The sequence below is a fragment of the Jaculus jaculus genome, chromosome 8 (genome assembly GCF_020740685.1).
Source record: "Jaculus jaculus isolate mJacJac1 chromosome 8, mJacJac1.mat.Y.cur, whole genome shotgun sequence".
Lineage (NCBI taxonomy): Eukaryota > Metazoa > Chordata > Mammalia > Rodentia > Dipodidae > Jaculus > Jaculus jaculus.
Genome location: NC_059109.1, coordinates 102,056,531 through 102,074,742, shown reverse-complemented (window position 1 = coordinate 102,074,742; position 18,212 = coordinate 102,056,531). Strand labels below are relative to the sequence as shown.

The following is an 18,212-nucleotide window of genomic DNA, read 5'->3' as shown; positions in this document are numbered from 1 at the left end:
ACCTCGCGAGTTCCGCTTCCGGCTCCGGGACCCGGTTTGTTTTGGAAGAGCTGTGTGGTGCGGGCGAGCCCTCGCGGCGGAGTTTTGGGGTCCGGGTGCGGAAGGGGGTTCCCCGAGGCCCGCAGCTGCAGACATGGCGGCTTCCACGGCGGCGGGGAAGCAGCGGATTCCCAAGGTGGCCAAGGTAGGCGACGGCGAGGGGGAAAGACGAGGGGACAGGTGGCCGGGCGCGGGTCCTGTCACCCCGGAGCACGAGTTGTGTTGGCCTAGCCCGCCTTCTGGGGAGGTGTTTTTTAGGGGAGAGGGATTGTTTTCTTTTCCAGAAGGAGTCTTAGGGTCTTTTCAGCCAATATTTGCTCTGCCAGCCATTGAGCTTGGCGTTGGGGACCCACGCTTTAACGGAGACAGCCAGCAGTACCGGGATTTGGGTGAAATAGCAACTTTGCTCGATGAACCGAGGCACCGTGCACCACACCACGGGCGAGAACCAGAGTGTGATAAGCTTAAGATTCAACTCTGCGGAGCAAATGACATTTCAGCTGAGACTTTACCAGGCTGAGAGGGAGTTAGCCCAGCTGATGGTGGAAGCAATGGGAGGCGGCAGGCTTAGTGCATAATTTTAATTAGCTAGACACCAGATGTATTATGTTTCCCACAATGACTGATATTTCACCAAATGCTTAGTAAGTGGTAGGCCGTGTCCTAAGCCTTTACAGATACTCTTCCTCCGGTTTGATTCTCTTGCTTGATCTTTTTGTTTTGTTTTTGGTACAAGGTTTGCATCCTCCAGCCTCAGCCTCCTGAGTACTAGGATTCCAGGTGTGCATCACCACCCAGCCAGAATTTGATCCTTAGGGTACCTGCTTAGATGACTTCCAAAGATACTGACTTTATATCATTTAATGCTCATTAAATATGAGTTACCCTCTTCACTTCATGCGTGCCAAAAACTGTCTTGTAATTCGGTTTTGATAAATTTTTATAATAGGATATAATCCGCAGATTTTAACTTTTATCATAGCTACACAAAACACAGGTGATATTAATTTTAATCCAGTGTATCCTAAATATTCATTTCCATGTGTCATTCATGGAAAAGTCCAATTAAGTTGCTTGTTTTTTTCATATTAAGTCTTAAAAACTGCACACTTTTTGCAATTGGGATCCATGGCAATTTAGACTTGTAGCTACTCTATTGATCACCTCAACTGTAAGACCTCAAGAAGCTTATACCCTCACTGGGCATGGTGACCCACGCCTTTATTCCCAGCACTCTGGAGGCAGAGGTAGGAAGATCTCTGAGAGTTAGAGGCCAGTCTGAGACTACATAGTGAATTCCAGGTCAGAATGACTAGAGTAAGACCCTACCTCGAGGGGGGGGAGCAGCTTATAGTCTCGTGATGGAAACTTACTAAATAAGTTTAAATTTATTTAAAATACCATAAAAAAACAGACTGAATTAACTACTAGTGTTATTAAAATAAATTGACACATTCTGTGAACAGAAGTTATAATGGCAAATAAGAAGTAGCATGCATTTTGATAAGAATTTCTGGTAAGAATTGTACCTAGATAGCCCCAGTGTTTATTATTCTGTTTCTCTAAAAGGAAGAAGTTGGTGGTAGGGAAGGGGCTGGTCACTTTTTGTCCCTTAAGACTTCTGAAGACTTTTAGTAGATCTCTTGTATTAGATGGAAAATATGATTCCTTTTTTCCCCCCTGTCTTATGGAGAAATGTGAACATGTCATACAGAGAAGGCATTCTGTGGTTATACTTCTGAAGTTCACAGCCTAAACAAAAAAAAGTATGTGTATTCTTAATATTGAAAAGAGCACCACTGTCTTTTTTTCTTTAAAGGTCAAAAACAAAGCCCCAGCTGAAGTACAGATAACTGCCGAACAACTCTTACGAGAAGCTAAAGAAAGAGAACTTGAGCTTCTTCCACCTCCACCTCAACAGAAGATCACAGATGAAGAAGAATTAAATGACTACAAACTGAGGAAAAGGAAGGTTGGTCTAGGTGATGTGTTTCAATCAATGGTTAAGAACTTTTAGGCCAGAGCCTGAGCAGCTCCTCATTTGTGTGAGTCTAAGATATGATGAGGTTAGCATTTCTAGCTATATAGGACTTCTGGTTCCCAAATAACTCCCCCTTTTTTTTTTCTTTTTTTTGAGGTAGGGTCTCACTCTAGCCCAGGCTGACCTGGAATTCACTCTGCATTGGAGGGTGGCCTCCAACTCACTGCAATCCTCCTACCTCTGCCTGCCAGAGTGCTGGGATTAAAGGCGTGTGTCACCACGCCCGGCCCAAATAACTGCACTTTTCTGAACTATGTAAGCTATGCTATGAATTGTCTGTTTAAAAAAAACTAATTATGTCTCCACTAGAGATATTACTTTTGGCGCTGAATCAAAGATGGCATTGTGGCTCATGGAACACTGACACATGAAAGAGAGAGGGGCACTTGATAAGGTGCACCACGCACATCTATCTGGGAACCAATATGAAGAATTACAACCTGGAAGGGAACAGGAGACAGCCTTTGAGGTCTGATTTGACCTCGCATTATACATTATACATTTCCAGACACTAATCTTGTATTCTGCTTACTTGTTCTCAGTGAGTTACATGTGAAATTCTGAGAAGTACCGAGAGGACTACATTTTTGGATGATAGAAACAAAACTACAGTATATTTAAAAACTGGTTAGTTGTTATAAGGAATAGCCAAAATACCAACAATTCTACTAGTAATTCTTTGTACCTACAGTTTTCTGTTTGCTATTATGGGAACTTGAAAGATACACCTGGAATTGCAACATCCTATAGTGGTGTTCTTATTCCTCAAGAATCTGATGTGTAATTTCTCTTAAATAAGAATAAATGAGTACTTTTTTTAGTACAAGGTGAAAAGTAAATTTGTAGTCACTTTCCATTTAACATGACCCTTTTTTGTTTCCTTTTAGACTTTTGAAGACAATATAAGAAAAAATAGGACTGTGATTAGTAACTGGATAAAATATGCACAATGGGAAGAAAGTCTAAAAGAAATCCAAAGGTAAAAGTGCTAGGAATATACTTTGTGTCCTAAGCTGTCATAAGAAAAATGGGGAAAGTTCAAGCATATGACTGTGCCTCTGGCACTACTCTACAGCTTTTTGTTCCATAGTTCCCGAAGCTTCCTTAAGGAACCTGAGGCCCACTGGAAAGGATAGTTATGGGAGTGTGGCAGGAGAGGCTCTGTAGGTATGTCTTACCACCAGCACACACTCTTGTAGCTAGAGAAGCACTATTTTACATGCTTTCTGTATATTAATATTTTTAAAATAGAGTCTGAGGAGATAAGTAAGTGAAGTGATTGCCTTGCAAACCTGAGTACCTGAGTTTCATAACCAGGTAAAAATGCCAGGCACTGTTAGTGCTTGTAATCCCAGGTCTAGGGAAGCAGAGACAGTAGGATTCCTAGGACTGACAGGTCATCCATTCTAGCCTAATTGGTGAACTCCAGGCCAACTGAGAGAACCTGTCTAAAAAAGGTAGATGAGAGCCAGGTGTGGTGGTGCACACCTTTAATCCCAGCACTTGGGAGGCAGAGGTTGGAGGATCATTGAGAGTTTGAGGCCACCCTGAGAGTTTTTGGTTTTTTGGAAAACCAAAATAAATAAATAAATAAAATAATAATAATTTTTAAAAGGTAGATGAAAGGAACAACCACCTAGGTTGTCCTCTAGTTTCTCTACACACGTGTTCCTGCACAAACGATACCATACACACACTAATTTAAAAAGTTGATTGTCCTCTGGAAAATAATTCCCTATCCTCCCACCCATGCTCATGTAAGCAACCCTAATTAAACTCAGTGGATCTCAAAAACAAAACATCAGCTGGGCATGATGGCACACGCCTTTAATTCCAGCACTTAGGAGGCAGAGGTAAGAGGATCACTGTAAGTTCAAGGCCACCCTGAGACTACATAGTGAATTCCAAGTCATCCTGGGCTAGTGTGAGACCCTACCTTGAAAAAACAAAACCGACAACAATAACAAAAAACAAAACATCAGGGCTGGAGAGATGGCTGAGCGGTTAAGCGCTTGCCTGTGAAGCCTAAGGACCCCAGTTCAAGGCTCGATTCTCCAGGACCCATGTTAGCCAGGTGCACAAGGGGCGCACGCGTCTGGAGTTCATTTGCAGTGGCCGGAGGCCCTAGCGTGCCCATTTTCTCTCTACCTGCCTCTTTTTCTCTCTCTGTCCATTGCTTTCAAATAAATAAAAATAAACAAATAAAAAAAAAGAAAACATCAAAATAGAAGAGGGACTAGAAGAGAGTTCAGCAGCAGGGGAGGGGAACAAGACCAGGGTACTGGGAAGTGAATATAATCAAAATAGACACATGTCTAGAAACTCAGATTTTTAAAAAGTATTCTTCAGAAAACCAATGGCTAACAAGATAATAAGTTGCAGTCTGGCCTTCCTGTTGTCTCACTGTTTTGCACACTTCCTCATACATACCCTGCCTCACTCTGCCTGTGTACTTGCCAATCCCCTGAGCACATCATCACTTCTTTCTATCAGATGTTGCTGCTTTCTGCTTTGAACATACACTCTTTCCTGCCAACTTTGACCTCTTGGCAAACTGGAACTTCTCCATGTTCTTAGTTTTAGAGTTACCTACTACTTAGCCTGTTCCACCAAATACTGCCAAATTATTTCTTTCTGCTTCCTAGGCAGATCTATTTATTTTCTTCCTTCCTTCCTTCCTTCCTTCCTTAATCAATCAATCAATCTCTCTCTCTCTCTCTCTCTCTCTCTCTCTCTCTCTCCATATATATATATATTCACATACATATCACAACACAGTATAGTCACATTCTTATTTATCTTTAGGATTGTACAGTAACTTAAGGAGATCCTATCTTTTCATATTTTTCTGCCCAGAACCTGGCTTATGGTGGGCCCCAATAGAATAGGAGGACACTACACATAGTTTGAAGTGATTGCTACATGTCTTATATGCACTACTTTTGAGGTCTCCAAATCTTGCTTCTTAAGGGCTCGATCCATCTATGAGCGTGCTTTAGATGTTGACTATCGAAATATTACACTCTGGCTCAAATATGCAGAAATGGAGATGAAGAATCGCCAGGTCAACCATGCCCGAAACATCTGGGACCGAGCCATAACAACTCTACCGCGAGTCAACCAGTTCTGGTAAGTTTCTGATTCAAACAGCCTTTTATGAACTAAGAAAGTCCCACATGTTTGTATATTAAGTTTTATTTCCAAAGTTAGTATTGTATATATTGAATTTCACATTCTGCTTTTTCTTCAACTGTGCTATAAGTGGGTTTTTTTTTTTTTGGCTTTATTTGGTGGGTTTTGTTTTTTTTAATGTCACATCATTTGTAAGTCATAATCCTAATGTCTCTTAGCCATGTAATAAGACATGAAACCCTGACTGCAGTCTTGTATTGATTAGAAACTTCTTGGGCCTTGGAGAGATAGCTTCATGATGACCTAAGTTCAGACCCCCATTACACACATAAAAAGCTGTACATGGCCACATACATGTGTTAATCCTAGTGCTGAGGAGGGCAGACATACAGGAGAGGACCACTTGAGCTCACTGGTCAGCCAGTCTAGCTGAAAACTATAGGCTCCAAGATTCTGTCTCAAGGAAATAAGGCAAAAGATTGGTAGATGAGGATACTGATGTCCCCCTTTGGTCTCTGCATGTGTGCTCATGGGCACATGAATGTGCACATACGTATGTACTAAAACAAAGTATCTAATTGAACTAGGCAATTTTTAAGAAAGATCTTTTTTTTTTTTTTTCCCCAATGGTTCCTTCTTTTTGAGCTGATATTTCAGTAAGGAAACATGTTTAGGAAAGGTAAAATTTTAATTCATCTCATTTAACAAGAACTGGAAACTGTCCAAATCATTTTCCCCAGATCATTTTGATCACTGCAGACACCTTTGTATGCTTTTGTTGCAGGTACAAGTACACGTACATGGAGGAGATGTTAGGGAACGTTGCTGGTGCCCGGCAGGTGTTTGAGCGCTGGATGGAGTGGCAGCCTGAGGAGCAAGCCTGGCACTCCTACATCAACTTTGAGCTGAGATATAAAGAGGTGGAGCGGGCCCGCACCATTTATGAACGCTATATCCTTTAGTTGTGAGCGGTACATTGTTGTCATGGGGGGTCCACTCCTGTAGAGGTGCTGTCGTGGTCAGGTCATGTAGCTACTCATGCTACGTTAGAAGCCAGGAAGGCAGATCTCATCAGCTTCACGTTTATGATCTATGAGTAGAAATCAGCTGGACATAAATTTGTGGTCTGGATACTTGAGGTTTTTTCATTGAGACTTGGGGTTTATTTATATTTTTATATTGCAAATATCTAGAATAAAGCTTATGTAGCACTTACTATGTGACAAGCACTACTGTAAGCAAGCACTTTACAGATACTCTCAATCTTCAAGAAAATCCTGCAGTGGAGGAACTACTCCGTTCTTTAGATGAGGAAACTGAGGCATGGTCAGATAACTTGAACAGGGTCTCAGAGGTAGGATGGGATTAGATTTGATCCAGTAGAGCAACTTCAGAAATGATGCTCTCCCATCTTTGCCATATTGGAATGTATTACTACTTTGGAAACTACTAACTTCTTTAAGTAAGGTAGTTTAAAAAACAGGTGTGCCCTATAAAGAAATGAAATGACATTTCAAAATAGTACTATCTTTTTTTGTGCTTTATTTTTAATGTGCATGGTAGAGGCCAGAGGATACCTCAAGAGTTGTTTCTTGGGTACATTAGTTTGCCTCTTTTTGAGACAGGGTCTCATTGGCCTAGACTAACTGGCCATTGAACTGCAGAGATCAGCTCATCCCAGCTCCCCAGTGCTGGGTTACAGACACAGGCCACCAAACCCAGCAGTTTTTATTTCCATGCATGTGGAGACCAGTGGTATTTTCAGTCACTTTGAGACACGGTCTCACTGTACCTGGAGTTCACCAACTGGGCTAGGCTAGATAGCTAGTAAGCCCTAGGGATCCTCCTATATCTCCCTAGTGCTGGAATTACATGTGCAAATTGTCACATTTGGCCTTTATGTGGGTGCTGGAGATCCGAACTCAGCTCCTCATGTCGTGCAGCAAGTGTCTTACCAACTGAGCTGCTTCTCTAGCTCCAGCAGTTTTCTGCATGTGACAGGTTGCTTTTCTCTTAATTATAAGAATTGTCATTAGACATTTAATGTAATAGATGCCATTTATTAACCCTGTTCTTTTGACCAGAAAATATAAGTACTTTCATATGATTCCTCATTTAATGAAGCCAGTAATAATTCAGAGAGGTTGGTATTATGTGTTTCTGTTCACACATGGAAAAAATTGAGACAGGTAAAGGACTTGTGGAAGTTTTTCTTTGACTCTAAGCTTCTGTTTGTATCCACAACTCCAATATGAATAAGCACTGAAGACAGATCAATGAGAAACACAGGGCCAGTGCCTTTGTATGTTTGTCACCCCTACAACTGTATTTTGAGTTGTTGAGGTTTGAGGAGTTGGTATGGTGTGAGGTTTAATGTTTGAGCAAGGGCAGGTGCTGGGGATTGAGCCTCTGCACATACCAAGCATGAATTAGACGAGTAAGCACCACCCCAGTCTCCATTTTTATTGTAGCCATGTTGTCTTGCCTGTATTTCCTTCATTCCCTGCACTTGTCCTCGTGCACCCTGATGTGAAGAACTGGATTAAGTATGCCCGCTTTGAGGAGAAGCATGCTTACTTTGCCCATGCACGGAAAGTGTATGAGAGAGCTGTTGAGTTCTTTGGAGATGAACATATGGATGAACACCTTTATGTTGCCTTTGCAAAATTTGAGGAAAATCAGAAAGAAGTAAGTATATTACCTACTATACTGCTCAGCATTGTAGACAAGCCTACATGTTGGCACAGTGACTTTATTTTCACTTGCCTAAGAAAAAATGTTGTCAAAATGCAGATTCATAACTTCCTACAGAAAATAGCATGCATTTGTTGTTGAGCTACTGAATTACAATTGAGTGGTTATAGATTATAACTATCTTAATTTCATTCTGCTTTGGTTGAAAATGAAGCCTTTAAATATGAATGCCTGGAGTTAGGCAAGGTGGTGTGTGACTGTAATCCCAGTTCTTTGGGGATTGATTCTGAGATTGAAGCAGGAGAATCACACATTGGAGGCCATTGTAGGCTGTGTGTGACCATTATTTAAAAAAAAAAAAAAAAAAAAAAAAGCCTCAACTGGACATTTTGTTATCCTGATTAAAAGTGTTTTACAGATATGCAGCCTGACAGAAAAAGAACCAAAAGTCCTTAGAACACAGAACAGAATTTAAAATGAAAACACAATTGCCAGGATTTTTTCTTTTCTCAACATACAAGGCTGACCTGGAATTCAGTATGTAGTCTTGGGGTAGCCTTGAACTCATGGCGATCCTCCTATCTCTGCCTCCCAAGCGCTAGGATTAAAGGCATGCACCACCATGCCTGGTTGCAAATACTGTCTTACAGCACTGAAAACAGAGTTGGAGAGTTCAGATTCTAAGCGGTAATTTGTTGTTGTTTTTTGTTTTGTTTTTCTGGTGCTGAAGACTAAACCCAGGGCCTTGTGCTTGTTAGGCAAGCAGTCATCCACTGAGCCAAATCCCCAATCCTGGAAGGAGGGACTGGATATATCTTAGCTTCTAGCTAATTCATCAGGATAGCTGGAGAGGGTAGCAGAGGTGAACTAGGAGTGCGCTGGGGATGTAGCTCAGTGCCTCACATGGATAAAGTCCTGGTTTCAGGCTGCAGCAGTTCCAGGGACTAGAATAAGGGGAGCCCAGTGAAGAGGCTTGAAACAGGACAGGCAAGCAATGGAGATAGGTCATGAGCAGGATGAGAAAAAAAGTGCTGTGGTAAAGAGGTAGGAATAGCAGGGCTGTTGAAGGTGTGAATGGAGGGAGTAAGAACAGGTGAGGAACCAGAGAAGACTCCTGGGGCTTTCAATGTAAGCAAGTCTGTGACTAGAGGTGTTGCCACTAATATTGGGAAGGATTCAAGTTCGGTGGGGAGGAAACAGAAGATAGTTTTGTACAGTTTGTGGTTCTCAAAGAAGAGTACCAGGCCTACCTAAAAATAACTTCAACAAAAGACTGAAGAGAAACCTTCTTTGAGCATTTTGAGGCCTCAAATTTTAACTTACAGCATGTTACAAATTACTCTCCAAGTAGTTGTGGCTGGAATGCACTTACTGTGTTTTAAAAAGTAATCAGACTACCTGCTTTTAGTTTGAAAGAGTACGAGTCATCTACAAGTATGCCTTGGATAGAATTTCAAAGCAAGAGGCCCAAGAACTCTTTAAAAACTATACCATCTTTGAGAAGAAGTTTGGTGACAGGAGGGGTATTGAAGATATCATCGTGAGCAAACGGAGATTCCAGTATGAAGAAGAAGTGAAGGTGAGTGCTAGTATAGGTGGCTACCTGCAGATAACAACAATGCGCCAGTCAAAGCTAGGTTCAGTAATATGAACAGTAACAAACTGGGGCTGCCAGTGGTTACACTCTGGATGAAGGGTCTGTGATGAACTGGCAGCTGTTTCAGACAGCTTGGAGTAAATGAGCCTGCCTGATAGAAAATATACACAAACCGTACTTGGAATTGCTCTGCCATTCACGTGTGCAAAGCTATTTTGTTGACTGCTAACTATAATGTGGAACTTGAACAAAAGAAATGTGGAGCTGGATGTGATGGTATATGCCTGAAATCCTAGTACTAAGGAGGCAGAGCTCAAAGGACTGTGACTTCAAGGTTACATAGTGAGATCCTGTCTCAAAAGAAATATGAACTCTGTGTTCATTTATGGAGAAGATGGCAGAGCTAGAGGTTGTCCTTTAGCTTAAATTCCTAGCAAAAGCTGTTTGCTCAACATACTTCTATTCTTTTTATCTGTAATGTGCTCAATAGTGTGATTTTTAGTGTAAGATGTTAGCATTTTCCTTCACTCTTCTGTGTAGCTTTTGCTTGGTCAGATTAAGATATCTGCAAGCAAAGAACTAAGTTTGGTGTTAAATGAGGTGGTAGGTCAGCAAGATGTGTTCAAGATAAATTTCTATGAATTAAACAGGTAGGTTTCACAATTATGAGCATGATATAATCCCATTATAATTTTGTTATCAACATGATATGCATCAATGTATTAAAAATGTATTTATAAGAATTAAGCCAGGCGTGGTGGCACATACATTTAATCCCAGCCCTTGGGAGGCAGAGATAGGATCACAAGTTTGAGGCCACTCTGAGACCACATAGTGAATTCCAGGTCAACTTGAGCTAGAGTGAGACCCTACTTTGGAAAACCAAAAAAAAAAAAAAAAAAAAAAAGAACTAAAGTTGGGTGTTTAAGGCCAGCCCAAGCTATAGAGTCTCCGCAAATAATCAGTGAGCAAATTGGAATGTCATTGTGATGGCTGTACTGGAAAGGAGCTTTACTGTGGGACACCTGACCAACAACCATTCTTCTATATTACTTCTTATGTTCCTTTTCTATAACCTCAGGGATGGCATCTTTAAAATACTAGATAAAATCCAGAGGGAAACTTGCTGAACTATGAAGTCAGTTTTAGTGTTCCTTGCAGCTCAGATTGCCTGGCAAGTAGAGCTCTTATTTATTCACTAAGCTGCTTTTTTTTCTCCTAGGCAAACCCACACAATTATGATGCATGGTTTGATTACTTGCGCTTGGTGGAGAGTGATGCAGAAGCTGAAACTGTGCGAGAGGTCTATGAGAGAGCCATTGCCAACGTCCCTCCCATTCAGGAGAAGAGGCACTGGAAACGCTACATCTACCTCTGGATCAACTATGCACTCTATGAGGAATTGGAGGCAAAGGTAAAAAGTTGACTGTACTCAGCTGTGATTGGTTTTCTCATACGTAGTGATGGTTATGGTCTTTGAAACAAATTTAGTTTTAACTTCTTACAGGCCTCTCTGTTCAGCCATGTAGTTGTAGATTCCTTTCGCAGCACTGAAACTCTGTATGCCTGTTACAGGCACAGGCAAGGGTTTATTTTGTTTGTTTTTAAACCTTGAGGCATAGAAAGATCACTTAGAACTTGAAAGGGGGACAGTGAATCAGTTCTCAAGTTTCATTATATATAGTTTCCTAATGTGTTTGCTCATAGAGATTACAGCTAAATTGTATATTTTGGCTTTTTAGTAAAAATTTCAGAAACTGATCATGTATAAGTTAACTGGTAAAGATTAACCCTCTGTTACTGATCTAAAACTGTAAAATAGCTTTCTACTTTCAGGAAAATGGCTTTTCTACAAAGAGGCACTCAGTTTGATGGCCATGTTAAACCAAAGTTGCATCAGGATTTAAAATAGAAACTTGAGAAAACATATTCATTGTTGGGGTATCTGTTTCTATTAGTAGTCATAAAACTTGTAATAAGTATTTGCAGCAGACTTTGTAAAAAGTATATATACATGTATTTCAATACAGGATCCTGAAAGGACAAGACAGGTGTATCAAGCATCTTTGGAACTAATTCCTCACAAAAAGGTAGAGTTGCTCTAAACTGTTCAGTCCCAGTTGGATCAATATCCAATAACTTGTAAAATAATATTTATTTATTATTTCCAGCGCTAGATACATAAGTAAGAGAGATGGTCCTTACCTCTGGAAACAACCTGTGCTGAGTGGCAAATGGATACTATGGATAATAATGTAAATTGTAGAGGACTTTGGGTAAGAAGAAAGGTACATGAAGCACACACGTGGGAGGCACAAACAGGTGTGCTGACAGCCCAGTAAATATGTGTGTGGATGAACATGTCCTTGCAGATGCCTTATTTCCCAGCATGAGAAACAAAGTGTATTTCCTGTTTGAGAAGTGTTGTGAGTTGTGTCGTCAGAGCAGAAGTTAGATGTATTACCTACCCACTTACTAGTGGCCTATAAGATAAGGCATATACTAAACAGACATTTCCATGCTATCAAGTATTAGTAAAGTATTTAGATCATGACATATTTTTAATGCTATACTATGATTTTCTTTGTTTATAAACAAGTAAAGTACATTCCTTCTTACTCTAAATTTATAGCAAATTGCCAATGGCCTTTGGTTAATTTAAATGAATCTTCTGAAGCCAAACATTTTTGTGTTTTTGTTTTGTAGTTCACATTTGCCAAAATGTGGTTATATTATGCTCAGTTTGAAATAAGACAGAAAAATCTACCATTTGCCAGAAGAGCTTTGGTAAGTAAAAGGACTGGCATGCTTCATTAAGTTTTATGAGAAGGAAGTTAAAATCTTCATGTTTACAAGTTCTATAATTTCTACTTTTAAAAAAGCCAGCAGAGGGCTGGAGAGATGGCTTAGCTGTTAGGTGCTTGCCTGTGAAACCTAAGGACCCCAGTTCAAGGCTCGATTCCCCAGGACCCACGTTAGCCAGATGCACAAGGAGGCACACGCGTCTGGAGTTCATTTGCAGTGGCTGGAGACCCTGGCACTCCCATTCTTTCTCTTTCTCTCTCTCTCTCTCTCTCTGCCTGCCTGTCTCTCTCAAATAAAATAAAAATAAAATAAAAAGCCAGCAGAATGGAGTACAGTGGCATATACCAGTAATCCCAGTATGTAAGACCCTAAGACAGGAAGATCAAGAATTCAAAAGCCAGCCTTGGTCTACAAAGCAAGACCCTGTCTCAAAAATAAAAGGAAATTCAGTATCATCACAACACTTGAAAAAATATTTGATGAAAATACTTAAATTATAAAGAAAATGAACATTGTATTTTAACAAACTGAAAGTGTCCATAGATACCAGTTACTAGTTCTGTTCTCAAGCTAGAATTGATAGTATCATCTCAGGCAAATTTTTCATGTATTAAATGAACTTTGTTTTTAACATTATTCGTCATAAAGTTTCTTAATAGGATCAAGTACTGTTTAAATGCAATTTTCTTTCAGGTAATGATATTAAGTCATGTTTTTGATTACCATTGTATTTAAAGGAGTTTTTGTGTACCTGAAATCCATAGTTACTAGAGAGCCTGAGGAAGTTTAAAAGCAGTAGTGGTCGACATAATTCTCAATACTACCTCTGAGGTCCCTGTGAGCACAGGCTCCCTGGTCAGCTGAATGATTGTCAATAGTGAGTGAGCAGTGACAGCACTGACAATACCCTGCAGCCCTGACTGTATAGAGGACAGCCTCTAGGGCAGGTTGACAATTACACAAGTTGAACCCAAAGAGATATCATAGTACTTTGGCCATTTTATTTTCCAGGGAACTTCCATAGGCAAATGTCCAAAGAACAAGTTATTTAAAGGTTACATAGAATTGGAACTACAGCTTCGAGAATTTGACAGATGCCGGAAACTTTATGAAAAGTTCTTGGAATTTGGACCTGAAAATTGTACCTCATGGATTAAATTTGCAGAATTAGAGACAATCCTTGGTGATATTGAGAGAGCTCGGGCAATCTATGAATTAGCCATCAGCCAGCCACGCTTAGACATGCCAGAGGTGAGGATCTTAAATTGAATGTAGTTTTGTTTAGACAACATCTCAAGTATTCCCATAGGTAGCCATCTGTGTGTTGTAGAGTGTAAAGGTGATCTGGCTAACTAGGGATGGCAGAAGCAGCCCTAGATTTGGGGTCCAGAGCACATCTGACATGAAAATGGGCAGGGACGGTTAAAGGGGATGGGGAAGAGAAGACCAGTAGGTAAAGAGACAGCTAACAGCGCCCCCCCCCCCCCCCGCCCACCCAACATGGAAAACTGGAAATGGAGGTTGTTTGCCTAAAACCATGCTTTTCCTAGATTACTGCTGCTGCCTCCAGTCCTGGTCTGCCCTCAGTTGTGAAGTTGAAGCCACAAGGTGGCACTGAGCCCCAGCTGGGACAGATGTGAACCTTAAAGATGTCACAGAACTCTCTATCTAGTCACTCTTGTACTAGCAAGACACTCCATGGATAGTTATAGGTTCACTGACTGCCATCAGGGCAGAGTTTCCTGTAATACCGGTTCCGTTTGTGGCCTCAACTCCTCCACTAGACTGCCTGCTCCGCTAACTAGGCTACAGAAGCCTGTCAGTGAATACCTGTTGAACTCAAATAGCCGGGAATTTGCAGTATCATTAGGAACACACATAAGCTAACCTAGTATATTTTCTCTCCAGAAGTTAATGCATGTGGCAGGATCATAGAAGCACCTGGTATACTTGTGACAAATTTTGATTGTTCTAAAGCATTTAAAAAACTCAAAAGTGTGAAAGTGATCCAAAGCCCTTTTTTTCTATCTAAAATTCTAGGAAAGTTTTATAAATACCAAAATTTGTATACATACAGTCTGTTAATTATTGAGTAAAAGTCCCATGTTCGTACATGTGGGTTAGGAACATTAAGCTGTATGATGTATAGGGACATGACTGACTTACTATCTTACTTAGGTGCTTTGGAAATCATATATTGATTTTGAGATTGAGCAGGAAGAAACTGAGAGAACACGGAATCTTTACCGACAATTGCTTCAACGTACACAGCATGTCAAGGTATCCTGTACTTTTTCAGTGCTCTTTGATTTTGCTTGAATAAGTGGTCCTAAAAAAGCACTGCATTTGTGGGATTTTAAAGAGAAAATTTCTATTAAATGACTTTCTTGCTTTTGGCAAGAACCTGTTAGTCTTGAGACTTGGGAATATTAAGCTTATACCAGGTTATTGTTAATACTGCATGTTAATCTCCTGGGCATCACAGTATTGAAGAACAGTTACTCTACCCAGGATTTTAAAACCATGTCACCACCTCACTGGATGATGCAGCAAACTGCTTCAGTACTTACAATGACACACATGTTCAATATTTTGTGGTCAGTGGAACATTAGAAATATATACATCTTCAAATGTCACGGTTAATCTGTTTCCATAACAATTTTTTTAAGGTATGGATCAGTTTTGCTCAGTTTGAGCTATCTTCAGGGAAAGAAGGAAGTGTGGCTAAATGCAGACAAATATATGAAGAGGCTAACAAAACCATGCGGAACTGTGAAGAAAAGGAAGAGAGACTGATGTTGCTGGAATCCTGGCGAAGCTTTGAGGATGAGTTTGGAACAGTATCAGATAAGGAGCGAGTAGATAAACTCATGCCAGAAAAGGTCAAGAAGAGAAGAAAGGTTCAGGCTGATGATGGGGTAAGAGTTGAGACTTAGAGCTTATTTGCCTGGTGCCAAAGGAGTAGAAATGCATTTTACCTTGAAGTTTGTGATTTGAAGTAAAACATGGACATTCTAGAGTAGAAGCAGGAAGTCTGGAATAGGAACCACTTGTAGCATGGCTACTTGGGAAACATATGGGAGAGTGGCAAAAGCTTCTTACGATGCTGAGCCTAGAGACTATGTAGAATGTGGTATTTCTACAGCAGTAAGTAGAAAGTCACTTCAGACGGAAATGAAACTCAGCTTTCGGAGAAGCTAACCTTCATAGAGAGGAAAGAATTGGTGTTTCATACCTACAATGACATGAGCAGATTGCTAGACTTTCATGCAGGTGGATGTTTTCATTTTAAGTCTAGAAACAGGGTGGAAGCTGGAAAGTGGCACTGAACGTCCTGGTTGCCTGTGGAGAAGCTGTGCTTAGATTCTTAATTCTTGTGCCCCTGTTCTTGGTGCTCGGTGAGCTACTGCAACAGAGCGGCAGCCCCTTGTCTAGGCCCAGCCGTTGTTCCTTGTAAGGCAGGTTTGCTGCTTTATAAGATGAAGAGAAGTTGAGTTTGAACTCTAGATTTTACCTAGAAGCATATTTCAGCAGTGTGTTTGCTCACTGTTTGCTTTGTTTCTACAGTCTGATGCAGGCTGGGAAGAGTATTATGACTATATCTTCCCAGAAGATGCTGCCAACCAACCTAACCTCAAGCTTCTGGCCATGGCCAAACTTTGGAAGAAACAGCAACAGGAAAAGGAGGTCTCAGAACAAGATCCGGATAAGGACATTGATGAGAGTGAATCATGATCTGTTTTTCATATGGAGAAGTGAATGGTTTTTATAAACTAATAGTTTGGAATGTTTGACTTCTGGCCATTTTTATATTTTTCACCAGTAAGACCTGTAGGGAATCTTTGATAGCTACTTTTTTAATTATCTAAACAATGCTTGGGTTAGCAAAAGTAATTTTTTAACCCCTGGATATCTTCATTTGACTAAACCCAAGCTTTTCTAGTGTTTGCCCATATCATGCACCAGGAAAAGAAATAAAAGTAATGCTTAGCATCTGTTTTAAATGGACCTGCAGACTTCTGGATGTTTTTCAGATTCCTCAGGTTACATTCTATAGTAGTATTTCAGGTGTAGATTTGTCATGCTTATTTTTTTCAGAAAGATGTTAAGAATTCTGAAACCTGGCTGGGCATGGTGGCACACGCCTTTAATCCCAGCACTTGGGAGGCAGAGGTAGGAGGATCTCCATGAGTTTCAGGCCACCCTAAGACTACATAGTGAGACTCTACCTCAAAACAAACAAAAAATTCTGAAACCGTAACTGTATTCTCTTTTTAAAGGCAAACAAACGAGTTCATTTCCCAGTACTGTCACTTAATGATTATATAGCTCAGCCTTTATTTTTTTCTCAGTCAGAAATGGTGTAGCAGCTTGACTGTTCTTTCCCGATGATTACATTAGAAAGGGAATACACCTGGTGCACAGTACGTGCTCAGTAAACAGTGCTTATCCTTAACCACTTTTTGTTTTGTTTTTCAAGATAGTGTCTCACTTTAGCTCAGGCTGAGCTGGAATTCTCTATGTAGTCTCAGGGTGGCCTCAAACTCATGGTGATCCTCCTACCTCTGCCTCAAGTTTGGGATTAAAGGCATGCGCCACTATGCCCGGCTCCTCAACTACTTAACATATACCCATTTCTTGTAGAATTGAATGTACTTGGTTACCTTAACATCTAAATATTCTTACCTTCTTTTCAAAATGTTACTTAGAAGATGGGCACACCAGGGCCTCTAGCCACTGAAAAGAAACTGCAGATGCATGTGCCACTTTTTGCATCTGGCTTTATGTGGGTACTGGGAAACCTGGGTCCTTAGGCTTTGCAGGAAGCACTTCAACTGTTATGCCATCTCTCCAGCCCTATCCTTATTTTCTTAATAGTGACCAGCTTTACTGAGTATACTTTGTGAGGGGAGGGTATTGTAGGCCAGAGGAAAACCTTGGGTGGAATTACTCAGGCACTGTTGCCAGTCGTTAAAACCAAAAACATGAAAAGCAACTTGTAGTGGCTTATATATTATTGGAAAATCTTTAGTTCAACATTTTAGTTTGCCTTTGTATTGATCTCATCAGCTTCTAAAACTCATAATAGTCTGCTTAAAAGACAGTGAGTGGCCTGCTTAACAGGGATGCTGTGAAGAATGACTTTCATGCTTAAATAAGTATTATTTTCATGACAGTATCAATAAGTATCTCCAATTGTACTGCCGTGAATACATCTGCTTATAGCAACTGACACATTAGGCTTGCCCTTGGGTTAGGGAAGGTGTAAAACAATGCAGAAGGTAACTTAAGTAATGGAGCTTAAAAGCACTGTAACATACATGTTGGTGTGTTGCTCACATTCAGGATTAAAAAAAAAAAAAAAAAAAGCCTGAATTAACCAGTCTGAGACACTCTTTCCTTTAACTGGCCTGTAGTTTCCTAAGCAATTTTTTTCCTTGTTTTGTTCACTGCCTAATGCCCAGAACTGTATTTTTAGGAATTTTTTTGTCTTAAAAGGACCATTTGTGAGCAAATTTATTATTAAATCTAAATATATTTGTCTAAATAAATAAATCAATACTGCTCAATAATGTTATCAAATTCTGCCTTGAAAATTAGAAGATAGAAGAAAACAAGACTATTAAATGATAAATGTTTCTGGCATCACCCTTCTAGTCAATGGACCTGCATCACGGTCAGGTGTGGGATGAAGTCTGCATGGAATGCTGAGGTCTTCTAGACAGTGAGAAAGAAGGAAATTTTTTTTTGTGATTTAATGTATTTTGGATAAGTGCAGATTCAAGGAGTGAGATGAAGGCAGGTCACAAAGATGGTGACTAATGAGTCTGCCTAAACCTCATCTGTTTTCTTTATGTTGCTTGCACACCCAAAGAAGTCAGTTACCATGTTCTTAAAGGTGA

At 40.3% G+C, this 18,212-nt stretch overlaps 1 protein-coding gene across 1 annotated transcript; it reads left to right on the top strand.

Annotated features, from left to right (window-relative positions):
* Window positions 1-17: 17 nt before the first annotated feature.
* On the top strand, window positions 18-16,317 carry Crnkl1 (crooked neck pre-mRNA splicing factor 1). The gene is made up of 14 exons (XM_004668738.3): window positions 18-184; window positions 1,859-2,011; window positions 2,968-3,059; window positions 5,051-5,209; window positions 5,997-6,163; window positions 7,722-7,900; window positions 9,315-9,485; window positions 10,726-10,917; window positions 11,534-11,593; window positions 12,210-12,290; window positions 13,320-13,559; window positions 14,487-14,588; window positions 14,979-15,227; window positions 15,877-16,317. Exons 1-14 carry the CDS (start codon window positions 134-136, stop codon window positions 16,042-16,044), a joined length of 2,064 nt encoding a protein of 687 aa, XP_004668795.1. The 5' UTR covers window positions 18-133; the 3' UTR covers window positions 16,045-16,317.
* The last annotated feature ends 1,895 nt before the right edge of the window (window positions 16,318-18,212 follow it).